Raw genomic sequence first — 24206 nt, 5'->3', positions numbered from 1 at the left:
TGTTTTCACTGTTAAAAAGTTATGAGATCTCTAATAGAGCCAAGCCCCTAGCTGAGCTTAGATTTGTGCTGGCCATGGGACCTATCCGAAGTCCAAAGAAATATAGCTCTTAAATGTTCTTGACTGTATCACATTTATAACAATAAATAACAAATCACTCTACTTACAAGCTCAGCTAGGGGCTTGGCTCTATTAGAGATCTCATAACTTTTTAACAGTGAAAACATTATGAACTTGTGAGTCTTGTCTACCTTTTTACATGAAATGTTTTTGGTGGGATTTAATTTTTAAGCTGCGCCTGCGAGGCGGAGCTAGATTCTGAAATGACCAAAAACACTGCCATGTATACTCCCACGAAGAGTCACTCAGATTTCCAAAAATACGCCTGCGCGGCGAAGGTAGATTTATAAAAGGCCTTTTAACATTTCTTCGAGCCTTAGACTTTCGCTTCTCTTAGGTAACTCTAATACCGTTGTTCTGAATATGACCATGAATACAATTCAAATTCAAAATGTTTTTATTCAATTAGACTTATACCAGTTCTTTTGAATCGTAAAAGGCATCTACCACGGGTTCAGTTCATGAAAGCCGGTCAAATTATCAACATATCGTGAGAGATAATATATTTATCGTGGTAGATGGGTAGGCACAAAAGTTTTACATCATTTAATAAGCTATAAATTTGTTCACTTTCAATAGGCTCGATTAATCTGAAAACTGGTACCTGAACCTTTTCCTTTCAATGTAATCAATTATGTACTTTTACTCTGCAAGAATCTAAAAGTAAATGAAAACGGAAGCACCGGTACTACCGGATACCTTTCATATTAAATCATAAATAGCATTAGTTTTTTTAACCAATAAATATTTCAACATTTTTTTCCCTAGAAATGATAGCATTTAAAAGTACGAATGACGTGAATGTTCACGACGTTGCGCGTCGCGCACATTGTTCTTACTTACCCACAAGATTAAACACTATGTACCTACATTACCAATCTGGCATTATGCTGGTTTCTATAGTTTTATTTTTTATTGTATAGCTATAATTAATTAACTCAGTGCCAGGTAAAACCAACTGTGGTTTTTGTGGCGCTGAATGTAACAAAAACGGCAAATGTTTTAAAAACAACCTACCTTATGAAGTAGTTTTTCGTTCACAATTAATTGTTGGAAATTATATAGGATTCATTGACGGTAGCTTAATAAAATCGATATTCGATTCATTCGATGTCAAACTATCTGTTGAATCATGTATTTAAATTAACAAACTACCTCTAAGATGACATTTTCATAAATAGCCAATGAATTTAGCTATGCAGTAAAATTTTGCTTAAGAAATAAAAGCATTTCTATACTCAAACATTTATAAGAATTAAATAAATTGAAAAACTCACGTGACCTGGTTTACAACCTTTATGAAATATTGTTAAGTAATTATACTCTTGCATGAGTATTATAATACTTTATCCAATCCAGGTAATTTTTTCTCCAGAGTGCTGCATTTTAGCAAACACAACCGTTCTCGGCGGGAAACAAAACGCCAATGAATAAAATGGAAAACGCGGCCAACTTGTGGCCACGTTCCACACTGCTGGCGGTGGTGGTGGAGAGAGAGGGACAGCGCTATATGATAGAGCGAGATAGATGCGTTAAGGCGGGACAAATGGCGCCTATCTCATATTATTTAAGCATCGAGTAAGGTACAGTCAAATTAATGGATTATTATCTACCACTGACTTGAAGGTCGTATAGAACATCTGAAAGGATTTTATGTCACCATCGAAATCTAATATCGATTTGGGAGCCAGCTTTGGCCTGGCCTTTAGAAGCGCGGGACTCACAGTATAATATGTTTCCGGTGTCGAATCGGAAGTTGAGCATTTTGACAGAATCCGTTTGACCCTACTATACAAAGTCTCAAAAGCATACAGACAGTGATAATTAGGAGTTGCTTCAGGATTTAATTGCAATAAACGAGAATCACAATCGTCCACGATGGACTCGAATCTTTCGCGCAACGAATCAATCTGTGACGATTCATCGAGAAAATGTTGCCTTTTTTCGTCATTAGTATGAATGTCGTCATCACGAGACAATTCGAAGATATTTTGCATAATTCCAAATGTAGCTTCACGTTTGGCAAGTAAAATGGTCAATTTAGCATCTTGAATATCTTCACCCTCACTCGAGTCTTCATTCGATTTAGAATCAACTTTAGGCGGCATTTTTATAACGCGTAAGTAATTAATACGTAAACAAAATCACAAAATGTATAATTGTATAGGTAAATTATTAAAATACGAAAATAAATAAGCAGTCAGTTGAATTGCGTAGTTAACGTAATCAGCGAGCGAGCGCCGTCAGAGCGAGCGCAGTGGCGCCGCCCGACGCGCGGCAATCTATGATCGACTCGCGTTTAGTTCAAACGAATCTCAATCTTATGCGTTAGAACTTAAGAGTCAAGTAACCCGCAATAACTTTTTCAAGTTGTCGTAAAACAGACGGTAAGTATCGAAGATATTCAAGATTTATTTTAATTGTTAATATTATACAAATAAGCTATGTATTTATCAAAATATACATAAATACACGTAAATAAACAGTATGCCTAACTCAATGCTATAAGCTGTTTATGCCAGTATTTTAGGCAAAGAAGAAAGATGATGCAATTGCCACGTTTTTTCTTTTTAACTAAAATACATATATTCTCAATGAATATTATATGTAAATATTATAAAATATCATTTGTTAGAGCCTAAAAAGTATTCTAACAAACGAAATATGCTGGAATATTCCGGAGAAGTAACCACTTATATCCGGTTCGAAGGACCACTTATATGATTGCGCCAGTTATGGTATGTATGGCAGTAGTATTCTAATCGAAATGTGGACTGTAGTAAATAAATCGAAATGACGCGGGTGTTAAATACGAAGGATAGGAAATTCAGAATCTAGACGGGAAATGCAGCACTAAACCTTTGTTCTTCTTCTGCAATGGCGCCAATTCTTCTTCAATTCCCTTGTCTCCGAAAAACACAACGCAAAATCACTTCACTTATGTTATTCGGCACACTCATATAGAAAGTTTTATGGGGGTCCCAAGACTTTCGCAATGAACACACTCGGGAATACGTTAATTTAAATTATTTTATAAAATTTCGAGCTCAACGACTTGCGTCCATGATTTTTGTGAAGAGAATAGCCATTGTGGTTAACTTTTTTAATTTAGTCGATTGTTATGTCAATTAAGGAAGCTCGGGGTTCGCGCCTTTCTGATTTCTTCAGTGCTGCTTATTTCAGGGTGTAGGAAAGTGGATTTTTTTGGAAGACACCGCGTAAATAATATTTTAATTTAATTAGTTATATTTTATTTTAAACTGGCGCAACAAATTATAAATGCGAAAGTGTGTCTGTCTGTCTGTTACCTTTTCACGGCCCAACAGTTTAACCGACGAAATTTGGTACAGGGTTAACTTATACTAGGGCTAAGCCTCGATGAAAGGGATATCATTTTCGCGGAAAGAGTCGGTAAAAAGATCGAAAACAGCTCGCAAACAGCGGAGGCCGGCCGCGGTCGTCGAATGGTGGTGCGGCTGTCGCGACGAAACTTGCGTGATGAATTCCTACGCAGTGCCCGGACGCGCCGAGGTGTCACCACTGAAGCCTTGGGCCTCGACTCGCCGGCTAGGCGGTTCTACGTGAACGAGAGGCTAACGAGAAAAAACAAGCAACTTTTTTATCAAGTTCGAGAAATAGCCAAACATATGCAGTGGAGATACTCATGGACCAAGCGCGGCAAAATATAGGTATGTGCGCCAAGGAGATGGTAAATCAGCTCACCTAATAAAATCAGAAGGTGATCTAGTACGGATTTTTGGCGATATGCCAGTTGGGTTGAAGAAAAACTAGGAAAATGTGTCTCTAAACTGTTGTTAGCAATTGTTATGACTTTGTATAAATTACTTATTAGTGTTTATTTATACGACCATGATGGCGTTTCTAAAAATAAGAACTATTTTAAGATAAAAACTTTATTATTTAAGATCTATGTTACTATATTACTATGTTTTAGCTATTTACATTTCCGAGTATATATTCGAACAGTTTTACTATTTTTTTCCCGGAAATTATGTAGAGTACAGATACAAGGTGCTTCTCTGCAGTGCGCACACCTAGTCATGAGCAATCTTTATAAAAATATTACTACAATAGAAATAAAACGCTACACGCAAATACTCATCTATTATAATTTGATTAGTTCGCAAGGTCGACGGGTCGCTGTCTCAAGAAAGATTACTCTGTATGATATTTTTAAGACTTCTAATGTAAATTCCCTACTAAACAAGTTACGTATTTTATATGTCTGTGTATTTTTATATTTTACTTTAAAACTAAAACACCAGCACAAAATTCTAACATGCACAAAAATTCTTTTAAAATTCAAAAAAATGAATGTTAAAAAAGATAAGTCTACATACTTTAAAATTGGATTATTTAATGACGGTTCTCTAGGAACTAGACATGAGCAGTTTATTGAGGCAATGGCTGAAATAAATGTGGACATAATTGCAATTAATGAAACTTGGATTCGTGAAGGGGAAGAGGGACTCGCGCCGATAGTTCCGGGATACAAGCTGCGCCATAAGCCGCGCCCAGCTGACGTTCGTGGCGGCCGAGGTGGTGGAGTGGGGTTTTATTTAAAAAAAGACATCAGAATTAAAATATGCGATCACCCCAACCTTCACTCTGTAGAGCAAATGTGGATAGAGACTAAAACGAATGGTAGACGTATTGTCGTGGGCACAGCGTATAGACCGCCATGGCAGGATGTTAATTTGTTTCTAGACGCACTAACGCAATCTGTCACTTGTCCGTCTGATTGTGATAACATGGTTTTATTTGGCGATTTTAATATAAATTTGATAAATCTAAGCTACGCTAAATCAAAGCTTTTTAAAGACTTTATTCATTGCATAAACCTGACTCAGTTAGTGACGCAACCTACTCACTTCACCGACCATAGTGAAACTCTCATAGATTTAATCTGTACGGATGCAAAGGTGCGAGAAGTTGCTGTGAAACATATCCCCGATTTAGGAAACCATGCGGTAGTTACAACCACATTAAATATAAAGAAAGAAAAAAGTAAACCCCGCTGGATAATGACCAGACCTCTAAAAGACGTAGACCCTCAACTTTTTAACCAGCATCTGAACGACGTACCCTGGAAGGACATAAATATTGAGAGCGAAGTAAACAGCATGCTAGCTTCATTTAATAACAATATATTAAACATTTTTGATCTCCACGCCCCGCGTAAAAAAACGCTTTAAAAAGAACAGCAGTGTCCATGGATAACTTATACCATAAAATCAATCATTAAATTACGAAACGCAAGCTACAAGAGGTACAAATCAACGCAAAAAGACTCACATAAAATATTTTACAAAGACCTAAAAAAACTGTACTTGAAGCCATTGAAGCAGAAAAACATGCCTATTATAGATACTTTATAAACATACATATTAAGAACCCAGTAGTGATGTGGAAAAATCTAAAATCATTTTTAGTAATTAAAAAAAAGCAAGAACATGAGCTCCCTACGTCTTTAAATAACCCAGAACTTATTAATAAGCACTTTTTAGAAATCACATCACACTAATATTATAAAGGAGAAAGTTTGTATGTGTGTGTGTGTGTGTGTTTGTGTGTATGTTTGTTACTCCTTCACGCAAAAACTACTGGATGGATTGGGCTGAAATTTAGGATGGAGATAGATTATACCCTGGATTAGCACATAGGCTACTTTTATCCCGGAAAATCAAAGAGTTCCCACGGGAATTTAAAAAAAAAATTCATCCACGCGAACGAAGTCGCGGGTATCAGCTAGTCCCTTATAAAAATACGACCAAATTGTCCACTTATACTTTCTTTGAATTTAATAGGTTTGGTCCTGACACTTTTCATTTTAAATTAGCTGACGAAATTTTGGAAAAGGTGATATGCAGTCAAATGACCAAATACATTGAGGAGAAAAATATACTACCTATTTTTCAATCTGGCTTTCGTAAAAGCCATAGCACAACGACAGCACTCATGGATGTAGTAGATAATATACTTACTGCACAAGATCAGCGCATGGGGACCATGTCGGTTCTGCTAGACTATTCCAGGGCTTTCGATTCCATTAATACATCCTTACTCCTATCCAAATTAACCTACTATGGTTTCACTAACAAGACGGTTAAGTGGTTTGACAGCTATTTTAAAAATAGGGAACAGTTAGTCCTTACAAGCCAAACGAATGGCAACACGTTAACCTCTTCAACCTTACCAGTCCGTAGGGGAGTTCCTCAGGGGTCAATATTAAGCCCCATATTGTTCGCATTGTACACTGCAGATATGATTCACAGTATCAAACATTGCTCATATCATTTATACGCAGACGACGTCCAACTTTATTACTCCTTCCGGCCATCAGACACAATTGAAGCTGTGATAAAATTAGTCAGGATCTTGCAAATATAGCAAACTGGTCAGATTCAAACTCTCTCAACCTTAATCCTCAAAAAACTAAACTAATGATTATAGGGACAAAGGGAACCATAGCTAAAATTGAATCATATAACCCTACCATTCAAATAGGAAACGAGGTGGTGGAAAGAGTTTATGAAGCACGAAATTTAGGAGTTATTGACGTGACAACGTCTTATAATTCGATAGAGCCGGCTGCACGCACAAAAAAACATGACTCATGCGGTGTTACCTCGCTCTGAGACGTTCCATTTAAGGCTTGAAGTGCAAGCGAGAGCGTGGAACGAGCGACAAAGAAGCACAATCGTCCTTTGTTGTCACGTTCAACTATCGTCAGTCAACCGACTTTACAGACAACCAATTTTTTTTTGATTCAAATCTGCGTTTTGAAACACACCTCAAAAATATCGTTAAAAATTGTTTCTATAGACTAAAAGTCATTAACAAAATGCGCCCCTATCTGAGTACTGATGTTAGGATACGTCTACGTGATGCTTTGATCCTATCAAAATTAAACTATGCTGACACTGTTTACGGGCCATGTTTGTTAGCCAGGTCAGCAAAGTTAGTGCAGAGGGTTCAGAACGATTGTGCCCGATTTTGTTTCTCCATAGCGCCTCGGTCACATGTCAGCCCACATACAAACAACGCAAATATGTTAAACATGGAATCGCGGCGTAACCTACACTTAGCGACAATGCTATTTGGCATACTTTCTGGCAGGGAAGCCAGCATATTTGCACGCTAAAATAAAATGGGTCAAAGAAAAAAGCAAATACAGTATAAGATCTGCACCCCGAATTGCTATGGCAAGGCACAAAACTGCCGCATTCCGAGGCACTTTTAAACACGCAGCCTGCAAGATCTGGAATGATCTCCCGCCCCCAGCCCGTGTATTAAAATCCGCAATTTCTTTTAAAAAAAAAATTAAAAAAATATGTTTTAGAAAAACAAAAAGCGTTGGGTTAAGGTTCATTCCAAATCTTCCATGCACTGCACTATACTTATACCTGCTACCTACACCAGTTTCCCATAATGCTAAGCTGCCTCTTTGTTCCATGAAGTCTACAGTAAAGATAAAAAATTAAAAAATCGTATTCCTTGCTGAAGACATGTCGACCCTACTCATGTTTATATTTGTATAATATCTATATATGTATGTATATACAATAAATTATAATATATACAGGGTGGTCAAAAAGTCGTGGATCAAACGCAATAGGGAGATAGAGGAGGTCATTTCCAGCAAAAAAAATTCTACAGCATGGCCATATTTAAATTTTATTTTTTATTTTATTTTATTTTATTTAATAGGAAGCCAACGGTATACAAAGAAAAGTAATTATGACGACTTATATAAACTTAGGACTATCAATGTATACTCACTTACAGGCTAACTCAACATGCTTAATCTAAAACTTCTAAATAGTAAAACTTAACCTAAGACATTCTTTGCATAAGATCTATAATAATTAAATTAAAGCCAAAAGTACAACAATTTTTAAAACTAACAATAAAAACTAAAAAGAATAAAAATAGCACCCTACAATTTCAAAATGAATCTTTAAATATTTTATATTAGAGTTACTATGGAATATTTAAAGACTCATTAGGTGGTTTTTAATTTTGTTTTTAAATAACGAAGCGGAGTGTTGAAAAATATCTAGGTTAGCTTTTCTGAACACATTATTATAGGATATCACAATTCTATTCAGAGGAGCAGCACTACCAAGGTTACTTTTACATATTCTGGCCCTAAATGTTTGCTTGCTCTTTATAAGTGATCTTGCGTTTTGTTTTGGTATTGACAGTCGTATTCTATTTAATAAATTTGGACAATCAATATCCCCATTTATAATCTTATGTAAGAAACAGAGATCTATCATTTCTCTGCGATTGGATAGTGAAAGGGTTTTATAACGTTTTAAAAGATCATTATAATTATTAATTTCCTTTAAAATATTTTCTTTGTAGGCTACGTGCCGTAAAAATTTCTTTTGCACCCTTTCTATCCTACTTTTATGCACTTGGTAGTACGGATTCCAGGCCGCAGAGCAATACTCGAGTCTACTTCGGATCAATGAGTTAAAAAGTGTTAGTTTCGTAGAAGACTTTTTAAATTCTTTGGTATTTCGAATAATAAAACCTAATAATTTAAGTGCCTTTGTAATAACGTAATCCGTATGTGGTATAAAGCTGAGTTTATGATCGATTATGATCCCAAGGTCACTTATTTGTTTAACGTTTTCTAAAATGTTGCCATCAATAATGTAATCAAAGTTAATATTGTTTACTTTCCTGCTAAATGTTATACTATAACATTTTAAGCAATTTAATTTTAAATTATTATTATTACACCACACTGAAAGTCTATTTATATCCTGTTGCATGTTTATGGCATCACTAACATTATTAATTGTGTTATACAATTTGAGGTCGTCTGCATAAAGATGGAATTGACAGTACAAAAAGCATTCGGCAATGTCATTAATGAATATACCAAATAGCGCAGGGCCAAGAATGGATCCCTGTGGTACTCCTGAAGTTGCAACGAAGGAATTGGATTGATATCCTCCGATGACCACATTCATGTTGCGGTTTTTTAAATATGACTCTAACCAATTAAGAAGATTTCCACAAATACCGTATTTTGCAAGCTTTGCCAACAGGATATTGTGATCGACTACATCAAATGCTTTGGCTAAATCAGTATAAACACAATCTATTTGTTTAGATTGGTCGAGGGCTTTTGATAAGTCATCAACAAAAAGTGCTAAATTAGATGTAGTTGATCTTTTCTTAATGAACCCATGTTGGTTCTCTATTATTGTTGATTTCATATACCATGTTAATACTGGACAGATTAATGATTCAAACACTTTTGAAAACACCGATAAAATACATATAGGTCTATATTTAGTTATGTCCTTTCTGTCCCCGCTTTTGAAAACCGGGACCACCCTAGCCTTTTTCCACATCCTTGGAAATTCACCCTCAGATAGTGATCTGTTATATATCAGTAATAGATGAAAAGAAAAGATGAACTACTTGCAAGACGGGCGTTCTGGGTAGTTCTGGCACGTGGTGGTAGTGAAAAGTTTCTGTTATTTTCACAAATTTTAAGTGTGACAAGCATAGTGATGTTTCTAGCATTCCAACGTACAAAAAACTAGCAGTTTAACTAGCAGCATGATAATCTTCAAAATTATTTTGAATTAAACTAATCTACTGAAATTTGCATCTTGACATGAAAAAACGATTATAATACTAGAATTACGAAACAAAAAGTAATGTATTATACCTCATTTGAATTGGCATTAAATCAGCAAGTTTTTCTAATATAGGGTCATTTTTTCGTAGTACATTTTTTTTTCACAGTGCGCTTTTAAAGTGACACTTAATTTTTGGTAACACTTTAAAAGTTTTGGGAAAAAATTAATTGCTCTTCTAATTTGGCAGCCAGAGCCTCAAAAGAAGGTTTATAGTGCTGATACATTATCTAGTAATGACACAACATTGTTTGTTTTATTGTTTTTTATCACATTTTTTTTTTAATTAGTGTAATTGTAAGAGAATTTGGTATTTTGTTAAAAACCCCAAAAATATTCATAACTTTTAGGGCAATTTAAATATGGCCATGCTGTAGAATTTTTTTTTTTGCTGGAATTGACCTCCTCTATCTCCCTATTGCGTTTGATCCACGACTTTTTGACCACCCTGTATATAATATTTTTTCTACCCTACTAGTAATTCTTTTTTTTTTTAGATTGCTTTTTATTTCTGTTATTTAATCTAATATGCAGATGCACTGTTTCGTTGTCAGGTCGTGACACCAGGGCTCTGCCTGAAAATCAGCGCTGCAGTAGTCAAATACTGCAGCATCTTGCTGAGGCAGAGCCCTTTTAGCTCACAGACACAACAATAGTTTAATAGTATTTTCTAGTTTTAAGTTTAATTAATATTTAAGTTTAATTGTATTTTTATTTTTATTCCTGTTTTTTTTTGTGATTCTGTAATTGAGCTAAATAAACTTTTAATTATTTATTTATTTATTTATTATATCCCGGGGACGGACATAGGCTACTTTTTATTCCGAATAAACATAGAGTTCCTACGGGATTCCCTAAAACCCATCCGCTTAACCGATTTCTATGAAATTAGGTACCGAGGTAGCTTGCGTCCCTGTAATTGACATAGGCAAGTTTTTATCCCCTTTTTATCCCAGAAAATCAAACAGTTCCCATGGGATCTTTAAAAACCTTAATCCACGCGGACGAAGTCGCGGGCATCCTCTAGTAGCTTTATAGAAATATCAGTACAAAGTGTATTATTTACTTACATGGGTACCACCGCTGGAGGTGTCTGTGCCATCGCAAATACTTGGGCGGGTGCAGGTACCTGTGCCATCGCAAACACTTGGGCGGGTGGAGGTGTGGCTGCAAGAGAATGAATTTTTTTTCACATTTTTTGTAAAAATAAGCAATATTCTTTGAGTAATAATATTAAAGAGGAATATTATATTAAAATATGTATAAAGACTTGGCCAAAATGTGGACATAATAAATGATATTATTAAAGTTGCCACTTGAAAATAATATTGACTATGGACAAACACGATTTGCTCAAAACTCTGAATAATTATGGAATTATTAAACAGTAAAAATCGAATCACGACAGTAGATTGGAGGCCACTTATTGGAATTCGGGAAATAGCCAAATTCAATTTTCTTATTGTTTTTTTTTTTTTTCTTTCTCAGCAACTGCACCAGACATAGACGTCATCCAGGGACGGAGGCGTGCGCAGGATAAAAGATATTAAACGCTACACAATAGATCTACAAATTAAATGTAGTAGTTTTAAGTTTCACTTCAAACGTGTGTTTAATGTATCTGCTATAAAATGATTGGTTTTAATGCAATTATATACTTTTTTGTCGTAGCTAGTTAATAGTCATGCAACTAATAAAGTCGAAAAGTTATCGCAGGTAACACCTTTCACTCAAATGTAATTTACATTCGTGCGAACGCACTCGTTTGGAGCGGGCGCTTTCTCAATAATTGATAAAAGTTTTTTGTTTACCCTCACCAAAATAATCAAATGGGAATATGAGTGAATTTAGTAAGGAAATGGAGTGCGAACGTTATATTTCGTGTGAAAATGAATTTGACGAAAGTGTACGATGCGAAAAAAGGCAACGGGAAAAAAGTTTGCGTGACAAACTGCGTGATACTCGCGCCGCTACTATTGACGAAGAAGGATTTACAATGGTAGCGCGGCGGCGTACCAAACGTCTCGTTGTACGCAAGTCGGGAAGCAGTGATTTGAATGATGACATCGATATGATGTGACAAACAGAAGAAAATGAGAAGATTGAGGTGAGGGTTACGTCAAAGGAAATTTTGCCTAAACAAATGGCACTAGCGAAACTATTACGATCAGAAAATATACTAAGCATATTGAGTATTAAATATAAAAGTCCTTTTAAAGTTTTGACAGAGTTTGGTGACAAAGAAAATGCTCATAAGCTACTAAGCAATAAAAGGTTTGCGGAAGCAGATTATAGATGTCAGTTAATGATAATGAGTGGTTGCAAATGATATTCGGTGTAGTACGAAATATTGATTTGGATGTTCAAGAGGAAAAAATGCTGGCGAGTTTCGAAAGTGAATTCGAAATTTTATCTACTAAGAGATTAAGGAGATGTTTAGATAATGGTGACTGGATTGAGAGTGAATCAGTGAGGGTGTGTTTTAGGAGTCCTACCTTACCCTCGTATATACTTATATACGGGTGCAGGTTTAAGGTGGAACCATTCACATTTCCTGTCACGCAGTGCTCTTCCTGCTGGCGCTATGGCCACACAAAGAAATTTTGTCCAAGGAAGAAGGATTTTTGCCCAAAATGTGGAGAACAACACTCAAATTGTGAGACCAAGATATATTCTTGCATTAACTGCAATGGGAATTATATGGCACTTGAAAGAATGTCCTGTCCAGTATTTCTCAAAGAAAAGGAGATCAGGAAGATTATGTGTGAAGAAAACTGTAAATATCGACAGGCTTTGCTTATATATTATGATAAAAAGAAATTAAGTGATAGACGTCAGCGTTATATATAATACTAGTGTTTCGCTCGGTGCGCGAGCTGCTAAAGCAGCTCGCGTGACGTGGTTAGGTTTCACTATATTGTATTAAATCGAATTTATTTATTAAGATACAAAATTCACCCCAAAAACACCATAAAAGGACACCCATATCGATTTTTTTCTTAAAAAATGCATGTCCGCCATCTTGGATTTCAAAATAAATGTCGTTATCATAATCAGCACCCTGGAAAACCCTGAAAACGACATCCATATCATTTTTTGTAAAAACGGGGTAGTTGAGGTTAATAAAGTAGGGTGCGTGGGTGCGCGGACCACTAAAGTGGTCCGCGAGCATGCAGAGTTTGTTCCACCGAGTAGACCTTCGGACCCTGATCATCTTTTGCCAAGAAACCACTCTTCCATCTTTTGTAGCCTCCGAGATAGACACTGACGAAATTTGTACGGCGGCCATCTTGTTTTTCCAAAATTTTCCACTTTTTCTATTAATCGTTTACTACATTCTTCAAAGATTGCAAGTTTCAACGAAATCGGTTGGAAAACAAAAGAGTTGCAAAAATCACGTCGGCCGCCATCTTGTTTTTCTGAAATATCATAATTTTTCCCTACTCATATCGTTCACCCGAACATATCTCCCAAACATCATCGTATCGTTTATTGTTTCTTTCTAGGAGAATAAAACATAAAATATTCGCCATCCAAAATGTATGGAAAAATAAATTCCGCCATTTTGAATTTTTTTTCTATTCATCGAGTAGACCTTCGGACCCTGATCATCTCTTGCCGAGAAACCACACTTCCATCTTTTATACCCTCCGAGCTGGACACCGGCGAAATTTGTATGTCGGCCATCTTGTTTTTCCAAAATTTTCCACTTTTTCTATTAATCGTTTACTACATTCTTCAAAGATTGCGAGTTTCAACGAAATCGGTTGGAAAACAAAAAAAGTTGCAAAAATCACGTCGGCCGCCATCTTGTTTTTCTAAAATATCATAATTCTGTGGTCGGAAGGAAAAGGGGCACAAGTCGCATTTTTCACTAAAATTACAAAAACTCACTAATGAAATATATTATTTCAAGCTTCAAGGGAAAGAGGCATATTTTACGAAAACTTTATTTATTCCAGAATAAAAACTAAACAAAAATTGGGCACAAGTCGATTATCGTTTGTCTTAACCACTTCTTAACAAAGAATAATAATAATAATAATAATAATTTATTTATTTAGGAACAAATTTTTACAAATTTTACAAAACAGGTGTGTACATAAACTTGATCAGTTTTTCCGCACACCTGTTATAGGTGTCGTCGACAATGTGTAGTGCACGTAACAATAATTTAATCTAGTATAACAATTTCTACTGGTACTTACTACTAAACTTATAAACTAACAACATTAGGCTAAATATGGGTTATCATTAAGAATTATGAATATATGTAGGTAGATAAAAAAAAAGTTGGTAGGTAGGATGGTGCAAATAGCGTAAGACGTGGTAAAACCAGTTGACGCTCACTCACACTATTTCATGTAATATGATATCTTACTAACACTACTTCGTGTGTGATTTATAACTTTGGTACAGGATGATTTTGTTTTGTGTAAGTGCAATGTTTAGGTCAAGTAATTCAACTATCAATTATGATGCTAAATATTGCTTGATATTAGTATATGTTAGTGGTAAGTTAAGTTGTTAGTATTATTATTTGCAAGTTATAAGTATTATAAGTAAGTTTAGTTGTTAGTATTATTAGTGAATTAAGATATTAATATTATTAGTAAGTGTTAGTTATAGTAGCAAGTAGATATTTATTTCTAAATTCAATATTTCGATAATTATGGCACGTTATTTACAAAATTAAATAGGTACAATAATTAAACTGCCTAATATACAGTTTAATTATTATACTTCGAAATTATAATTTGTTGGTAGTATTCCTTTAATTTAACTTTTATATTTTTTTGATTTATTACGTCGGTTAATGACTTAGGGAGCTGATTAATTAAGTTAGGTATGACGTAATTCAATCTTCTTTTTCCATATAAGTTGTTATATTTAGGTAAGAGGAGTTTAGGGTTGTCAATTCTTCGAGCTGAATATGGGGTCTGCACTTTCCTTAAGTTTTCATTAAAATATTGTTCAAGTAATAATGTCAGTTCTGTTTTTTCATGTACTGGTATTATTTTGCAGAAAGCAAATAGTTTACGGTAATCATCTTTATGAGCTAATTTGATTTTATTTGGAACTATTTGCTTTAGGATGCGTATTTGAAGTGCAAATATTTTATCCAGGTGAGTTTTGTATGTTCTCCCGTAGCTTGACAACCCATATGATATAACTGATTCAGCCAAAGATATGTACAGTAATAAGAGAGTTTTGTATGGTATTTTAGATTTTATTAGCGAAAATTTAGCTAAAATCCCTCTAAGCCTGTCACATACATGGTTTACGTGGTCTGTCCAGTTAAGTCGACTGTCGATGACAAGCCCAAGATAGGTGTGCTTGTCAACTACGTCGATTGCATCACAGGTACAAGGTGTCAGATTCTTAGCGGTATTCACATGAAGGCAATGGTGATTATGCGCTATTAGTTTAGGCTTGTACGAGCTTCTATTGTGGCTGGTGCTAATGTATATCAGTTTAGTTTTGCTGGCACTGAGCACCAGCCCAGCGTCGTGAGACCATTTTGCCAGCGAGTCGAAATCAGCTTGAAGTTGCGTGAGCGCCTCTTCTATATTGTCGGCCGCGGCAACTAAACAAGTGTCGTCTGCAAATTGGTAGATCTCACACTTCTTTATGGTGTTGGACAGACTATTTACGTAAGTAAGGTAGTGCAAAGGTCCAAGTACAGATCCTTGTGCCGTTCCTTCCGTTACCTGTACTGGAAGACTATCCTCGTCACCAACTCTTACCCTGTAAGATCTTTCTTGCAGGTAGTTTTCACACCATGTGAGTAGCTTACCTCTAATTCCGCTGTCTTCTAAGGTTTGCAATAGTTTATTATGTCTTAATGTATCGAAAGCCTTGCTGTAGTCAATGAATACGGCCAGAATATGCTTTTTATTGTCAATATGTTTGTATATACTATCTGTGAATGCTGAAAGCAGTTGAGTAGTGTTCTTACGTGGTTGGAATCCATATTGATTGTTTGTTAGTTGTACCGGGTGTTAGAAAAGTTAATAAGAATTAAAAAAATGGAAGATTGATTAGCACACGGTAAAGTTTAATAATACTAATTAAGTTTAGAAATGGTACAGAAACTACCGCGGCTTAGCTAGTCGGTGGCACACAAATTTGTAGGGTCGTGGTATAGGTCGATTTCGGCAAATTCCTTAGGGAGTGTGAGACCGTACTCCCCTGTGACGATGGCCTCTTAGGTGGTGTGAGGCGCGGAGTATTGGTCAGCGAGTCTTGGCCGTGGGATCCCGACGGTGCTGACGTGGATGGGCGTGCTGAAGGTTTTAACCACAAACGTGGCTTTAAAGTCCAAACTCTGCTCCTGAAATTGATAACCAAGGTGGGTTATCAACTGGTGTATCAATCTCCGTTTTGGAATCGAACCCGGGCCTCGTCGAACACAAGGTAGGTACTTCGACGTGGTAGAATTGCCGGTGTTAAGAAACCAGAACGGAGTTTACAATTAAGTAGGCTAAATAAATGGCAGAAGGCCCAAAATATTAAAAGAACGAAATTGTTAACAAAAAAATATAAAAATGAGGGTCGGCTGAGAATTTTAAATGATGATGCAATCTACGTGAAAAATTCTAATGAATAAACTACGAAATAGTTAATGCAAAGGGTAAAATTAACTACTAAGGTTATGATTATTACAATAAACTAACAAAATAATCGAAATTTGAAAAATTACTAAGTATGAAACATGGCGGAAAAATGACAACGCAATAACTACGATTTACATTGTTTTAAGTACCATCCAAAACTTACCCTTTAACGGGAGCAAAATTACACAGCAGAAATTATTTTAGATAAAAAAACATTTGAAAAAAAACACGTATTCCAGATATTTATTCAGGATGAAAAAAATATATCCAGGAGTGGCGGCGAACCGAAAATCTCCTGTCAAACAAGCTGACTTCAGCCGTCAAAAGTCGGCTGACATTAGAAAACAGGACGCCATTAAAATATGCGTTCGGTAATTGCAACACTTAACTTTATATACTATTGCATACAATTATAAATTATACTTAGTTATATCAAAAAATATGATTTTTAATAATAAATAGATAAAATAATAATATAAATACAATATAACATGTAACGCTTCGTTACATTGTATGTCATTGCTATCATAAAAATTGTGTATTTGATTACTTATGTATTTTTCGACTATTTTGTCAACCGTAGGTAATATCGTTATCGGTCTATAATTATCACAATCCAACCTACTACCTTTTTTATGTATTGGTCTTACAATGCCAGTTTTTAGTTCAGTGGGATACTTACCTGTAATTACGCTTGCATTTATCAGGTTCGATAGGATTGCTTTAATTTTTTCACTTAGCATCTTTATGTCAATAGCTCTTATCCGATCTACTCCTGGTGCTTTATTACTGTTTAGAGATTTAATTATTTTTTCTACAGATTTGGGATCTGCAGGCTTAAAGCGCATGGTGACATTTGCTGAAGAGCTATATGTTGAATTATCGAGCAATGGTTCGGAGCATTTAGGAATTATCCGTTTGACGCTATTGTTAAACGTATCCGCAAAATTGTTTGCAATGTCTTTGCAATGACCACCAAAGGTACTTTGCAGTACTTCGTCTATTGAAGACTTCATTTTGCCAGTTAGCCTATTCAATATACTCCATAGATTTTTAGGGTTATTTTTGTTTGCGATGATGTCCGACTTTGTGGTTTTATTTTTAGTTTTTTTAATTAACATATTCGCGTAGTTTCGGGCTTTATTGTATTTTTGTTTTGCGATTAGATCATTTGTGTTTTTTATCCATTTTATGAACAAATCATCCCTATACTCACATGCTTGAATAATTTTTTTATTGATCCATACGTTTTGACTTCGTACGTTGTTAGGTTTTATTTTTATTTTATATTCAGATTTTTTGTAGCATTCCGTAAGTCTAGTCTTTAGGTAATTATATATAGATATTGGACACGTCATGTTATTTGTAGACCCCCATTCTATCTGTTCTAATGATGAGAATAATTTTTGGTTGTTAAGACAAGTTCTATATTTCGGAACATCCTGTGCTCGAGCGCCGAGGCAAGCGAGTATCACCGCCCGGTGGTCAGCCAGTGTCGTACCGATCGCCGCCGTATACAGGTCTTGTGTGCGGGATCGAGCATAAATGTGATCTATACACGATTTGCTTATTTTGCCATTACATAATTCAATCCTAGTATGTGCAGTGATCCCACACATAAGGCCTAGGCTGTGCAGCATGTTACTGTATTTATGTTTTATAGGGTTGTCTAGTCTCAGATTTATGTTAATATCTCCTAGAAAGTAAAAATCTGTGGTTTTTGCGAATTTATCAATAGTGGTAAAGAGTTCGTCGATAAATAGATTTTTACTTGTATTAGGAGGACGGTAAGTAGCACAAATGTTCGCAGTGTAGTTAGAAGGGGTGGTTATTGTAAATAATATATTTTCGAAGTAGTTTGTTCTAATATTTTTTATGCTACATTTGTTTTTATTACGTACATAAACGATAATGCCACCGCCCCTTCTTGACTTTCTTAGAGCTGTGAACATTTGATAGCCATTTATATGATAAAGGCAACTAATTTTATCAGATATATTAGCTTCGGTGAGGATAACTACGTCAATACATTTATTTGAAGTAAGTATACACTGTTCAAGCGTGGCGAAGTTTTTTATAAGAGATCTAATGTTGAAATGTACACACAATAGGTTTATGTTTGTATTAGAGATGTTATTTAAAAAGTCATTAATATTCATACAGTCCGATAATTCGTAGATTTCGTCTAGTGAACTGTCCATATTAAAACGCAGGTATAACTTTTTTTTTTAATGAAATAATATGACTAACAGATAATGCCTATGATTTGTTCTTTATGAGGGCGTTTACATCCGCCATTGTTCGTAAAATATAGGTTTTTGAACCGTCGTCTTTGCGTGCCTTTACGAATCCTTTTTTAAACCATACGTACTTGAATTTCTGGTTAATCTTTAGTTCTTGCTTAGCCTTCCACAGTAAAGTCTTGTTGGTTTTCGTCATTGCTTCACTAATGTAAACTATATCCTTATTATTTTTCTCGGAGGGGCAAAGGTCCACTACCATAGTTTTGATGCTTTTAGCAGCCGTAATCCATTGTTCTTGAGTACATTCGTCTTGTAATTCCACTCTAATGTTCGGCGGTTGTTCTTTCTTCCCTTGGAGTCTTCGTGAGCTTTTTATACCTCCAGTGGGTAGTTGGAGTTTCAGGGCCACCTTTTCCAATATTTTACTGTCCGCTTCTATGCTCTGGTATGGTACATTTGCAATCTCCACTGAATTTGTAAGCTTTTCTTGCTCGATTTCTTGTAACCTTTGCTCGAGGGCTCCAACACGAGTTTCTAGGTTATTATTTTTATTGGTTAGCTCCACATTTTTCCTTTCGAGTACTTTAATGGTTTGTTTAAATGCGTCCATACACTCCACGACTTCGTCTAGCTTTCCACTATGAAACTGCAATGCCTCATTAAGTTCACGCATTTCGCTTTTAATCGCCTTTTCAACTTCCTTGGAGATGTTGCTCAACAGCTTCTTTGCGTCAATTTGGACAGGTGTGTTGTCGTCTTCGTCGTCTTCTTCCGGCATAATGATTGATGAATTGCGTCTTGGTGACTCCCGCTGGCATTCAAGGCAAGTCCACTCTAAGCTGGTGGCCGCTTTGAGGGCGGCGATTTGCTTACCAGTCAGACCACTGCATCTGGTGTTAAGATGCACAACTCTGTCACACTTACTGCATTCTAATCCCGGTAGTGATTTTGTAATCGTTCTTTTACACACATCACACTTAGACTGCATTGCAGGTGGGTACTAAGTAGGTACTATTGGAATTATGTATGTGATCGCTTAACGTGCGTGTGTTACGTGCGACCGTTAGTCGACGACTAATAGGGGCACAACTTAAATCATTCCTACTTGTAACAAGGTTTCGCAAAATTTTTGGTTTGGAATATGGCATCATGTCTACTTAGTTCTCAAATCGTTGCGTTTCAGAACAAAAAAAGCTCATGATAAATGACCGAAGTTGCACTGTTTAATTGTTTTGGTGTTTTTTTGGGCCAATTATTACTATCGAACCGTTAGGTCACCGATCCCATTACAGGACAACACTGTTTGCTAGGCACCTGGACCTTTGCGCAAGATTCCACCACCATTGTTTCATTTAAGTCAGTTATGGATTCTTTTGTACCACTTCGGAAGTACCTAAGTAGGTAATAAGTTTTCTAATTTATTATTACTTAGTTAACGGTTTAGTTATAACTTATTTGTTATTTTTTTATTGTCAAAACGTGTCCGTAGTCCTACGCCCTACTCCTATAATTTTGTTGTATAATTTGTATACTACCGGTAAATTCAGAACTATATTTCTTATTCTAGATTCATCTTACTCACAACGAAAGAAAGAGGAAGACTAACAATATAAGGTCCATTATAAAACTTAAAAGAAACAGAGGATACATTATATAAACCAAAAAGGAAGAATAGTTAGTGCGAGTAAAGTAAAACACATATCTATGAGTAAAACATTAATCAGATTGCAGGAAGAAATCTGCTTATAAAATTTACCTTTGAGCAGCAAAGTCAGATATTTCAAGAGTACTGAAATCATAGTGATTTCAATAAGAGAGTTTTATATTTAGCACAACTGATTTCACATGGTCCTAAAAAGATTTAGGTCCGTTTAACGATCAGTGGACAAAATTTATTTTTGGAAGAAATGTCAATTACATTAACCAATTGACCATGTATTTCGGGATTAGATTGTCTGGAGTTTAGAAGTCTTAGTTGAAATAAGAATCTTTCAAACAGACATTTTGTGAGACAGACAAATTTATGCGAACAGTTATTAAAAATCCTTCTTCCAAAAAAAAAAAAAAAAAAAATCCGGCATCATTACAAGTAATGACAAAACTAGATCTTACAACTCCACCTTCTAAAATTTCGGAAGAAAAGAATAAATAATTCTTGACCACATAATCTACTTACTTTATGACTTACCTAACTTATAGATCTCATTATTCACGACGACACACAGGCAAAGCCTATCTTCTATTAGGCTTGAACTTAACAATTTATGTGGGTACGAAATGTATAAAGAAGACATATCCAGTTTCCAGATTACACTTTGGCAAAATATTTAAGAGCACTGGTCTTAAATTCAAAAGCCAGTTCTAGACACGTGTAATACCTATGAAGCGATACATATGATAATTAAATTAGTAGAGCCCATTGAAAAAGAGACACCAACTTGACAGTCATCAAATAAAAGCAGATTTTGCTAATCTAGAAAATTGAAGAAACAAAGAACCCTTCAGCAAATAAAGGTTTACCTTTGGTTTGCAGCAATTCTTGTTAACATCACTTTTAAAAATAATTTACAGACAACCAAAAATTAAATGTACCTAATATAAATCTAAATCTAATATAATATAATATTTAATATAATATAATATCAAAATCACATTTACATAAACATAGAATCATCTAAAAATCTGTGTTAATAACACAAATACTTCCAATTATTGAGATTTGAACCAGCTACATCCGGTGATCTAAGATTATAAGTATTTTTATCAAATTAATGAATAGTATAACAAACAAATTATCTTAATTTGTTCGTTTTTATTAATAACTGCTTACTAAAAAATGGCCTAAGTTAGTATGACGTAAGGTTGGCAGCCGAAGTTGGGTTTAGAAAAGAGGCACAAGTCACATTAATTTAAAATATATAATAATAAATTAAAAAAAATTGGATTATTTATTATATGAGCTCATTTACAAAAGAAAACTATAAATTAAATCACAATATAATGTATATTTCAAACGGTATCTTGATTTTAAGAAACGCTGTCTCGACTAATTTCTTTCTTTGGTCCGTACTGGCGAAACGAGCTGTAGCCGCGTATCTGACTTGTGCCCCTTTTCCTTACGACCACAGAATTTTTCCCTACTCATATCGTGTACTTAAACATATCTCCCTAACATCATTGTATCGTTTTCTGTCTCTTTCTAGGAGAATGAGACATCCAATACTCACCATACATTTTCTATGGGAAAAAAAATTCCGCCATTTTGAATTTTTTTTCTATTCATCGAGTAGACCTTCGGACCCTGATAATCTTTTGCCAAAAACCACTCTTCCATCTTTTATAGCCTCCGAGATAGACACCGACGAAATTTGTACGGCGGCCATCTTGTTTTTCCAAAATTTTCCACTTTTTCTATTAATTGTTTACTACATTCTTCAAAGATTGTGAGTTTCAACGAAATCGGTTGGAAAACAAAAGAGTTGCGAAAATCATATAGGCCGCCATCTTGTTTTTCTGAAATGTCATAATTTTCCCCTACTCATATTGCGCATCCGAACATATCTCCCATACATCAATGTATTGTTTTGCGTCTCTTTCTAGGAAAATGAGACATTCATAATCGCCATACAAAATGTATGGAAAAATAAATTCCGCCATTTTGAATTTTTTTTCTATTCATCGAGTAGACCTTCGGATCCTGATTCTCTTTTTCCAAGAAACCACACCTCCATCTTTTATACCCTCCGAGCTGGACGCCGGCGAAATTTGTATGGCGGCCATCTTTTCTTCGCCATTTTGAATTTTTTTTCAGCTTTTTGGCAATTGGATGACGTCATGAATGACATTTGCTCGAGCACCCTCCACCTATCTTCAATACCTTAAGCGGGCCCTCCATCCGTCTCCGAAACCCTCAATCATCAGCTCTCTCCATAATTTTGGCTTACTAACTTTTTGTTTTCTATACGACACTATCAGTGAAAAAAAAATTTTTCATACAAAATTTTACAGGAGTTTTCTAGTTGAAAATCTCGAAAATCTCCCCAAATGTGGCAACACCGGTTGCATATCTCCATACTGCCAGCCGAGATACACAATCGATTCATACATATTGACTTTCCAAAATGTTGCCAACTGCCTCAAAAACGTGTTCAAACTTTCGAAAAATTAAAAAAAATACAAAATGGCCGCCAACTCGTTTTACAGAAATAAATTACATCGTTGTACAACTTTTCCAATAACTACAGGATATACCGCTCCCGATGACGTTGCAATCTCTCCTCTCGCTCGCACCCACGTGAAACGATCGCCCCTGAAAAAACACCACGTCGAAAATCACTTTTTCTTTGATAAATTCCAGTGTTGCCAGTCTCCGGCGACAACAATACCCAAATGTCATTTGTACGAGCAAAACACGTAATCGCTCATACTCGGATTTTGCTAAAAGTGCGTATTTCGATTTTTTACAATTTCCCGAAAATCTTGAAATTTCCCTAAAAGTGGGGTAATTTTTGTCCTCCAATCTATACCCCGAGTCTATACGTACAATCGCTTCATAAAAACCGAATCGCTCCGATGTTGCCAACTTTGAGATATTTAACTTTTAAAATTGCGTTTTTTCGTACCTCGAACGAAACGGCCTCCATGACATCTTGAATTTTTAAAAACCACTCCCGTTCTGTCAAAATACAAGATAATCGTGGGCGAAACCAGAAAAACTAATTATCCTCGATTACCCCGTTTCGGATCTGTGGCGCCGCGGTTCGGGGTCGAAAAATCAAAATTTTGAAAACGCTACGGCTCGGCCGCCATCTTGTTTTTCCAATTTTTTCCACATTTTTTGTTAACCATTTACTACATTCTTTAATAGTTGCGAGTTTGAACGGAATCCCTTAAAAAACAAAGGAGCTGCAAAAATCACGTCGGCCGCCATCTTGTTTTTCCGAAATGTCATAATTTTTCCCCAGTCGACTCCCCCACCCGAACACATCTCCCCTACATCATTATATCATTTTCCTTCTCTTTCTAGGAGAACAATTATGTCAATGAGTCAGTCAGTGGTAATCGAGTGGTCAAAAAGTCGCGGATCAAACGAAATAGGGAGATAGAGGAGGTCATTTCCAGCAAAAAAGTTTTCTACAGCATGGCCATATTTAAATTGCCCTAAGAGTTATGAATATTTTTGGGTTTTTTAACAAAATACCAGATTCTCTTACAATTAGACTAATTAAAAAAAAAATGAGATAAAAAACAATAAAACAAACGATGTTTTGTCATTACTAGATAATGTATCAGCACTACAAACCTTCTATTGAGGCTCTGGCTATCAAATTACAAGAGCAATTAATTTTTTTCCAAAACTTTTAAAGCGTTACCAAAAATTAAGTGTCACTTTAAAAGCGCACTGTGAAAAAAAAATGTACTACGGAAAAATGACCCTGTATCAGAAAAACTTGCTGATTTAATGCCAATTTAAATGAGGTATAACACATTACTCTTTGTTTCGTAATTCTGGTATTATAATCGTTTTTTCATATCAAGGT

The 24206-nt window shown here is 35.4% G+C and overlaps 2 protein-coding genes and 1 long non-coding RNA gene across 3 annotated transcripts in view; 1 reads left to right on the top strand and 2 right to left on the bottom strand.

Annotated features, from left to right (window-relative positions):
• Positions 1-3935, bottom strand: part of LOC123879832 — a 76008-nt gene extending 72073 nt beyond the window's left edge. The window contains exon 1 of the mRNA XM_045927725.1: positions 3931-3935. The gene's annotated coding sequence lies outside the window, so the exon portion shown is untranslated. The remainder of the gene's footprint in view (positions 1-3930) is intronic.
• A 12047-nt stretch (positions 3936-15982) lies between these two features.
• Positions 15983-16349, top strand: LOC123879870. The gene is made up of 2 exons (XR_006799082.1): positions 15983-16049; positions 16100-16349. It is a non-coding gene; the product is annotated as an uncharacterized LOC123879870 (long non-coding RNA).
• A 1456-nt stretch (positions 16350-17805) lies between these two features.
• LOC123879936 lies at positions 17806-19734 on the bottom strand. Its single transcript, XM_045927798.1, has one exon. It carries the CDS (start codon positions 19652-19654, stop codon positions 18683-18685), a length of 972 nt encoding a protein of 323 aa, XP_045783754.1. The 5' UTR covers positions 19655-19734; the 3' UTR covers positions 17806-18682.
• Positions 19735-24206: the final 4472 nt, after the last annotated feature.

Source organism: Maniola jurtina, chromosome W (genome assembly GCF_905333055.1).
Source record: "Maniola jurtina chromosome W, ilManJurt1.1, whole genome shotgun sequence".
Taxonomy (NCBI): domain Eukaryota; kingdom Metazoa; phylum Arthropoda; class Insecta; order Lepidoptera; family Nymphalidae; genus Maniola; species Maniola jurtina.
Note: the sequence above shows the minus strand (reverse complement) of the source record. Positions and strands in the feature narration are given on the sequence as shown.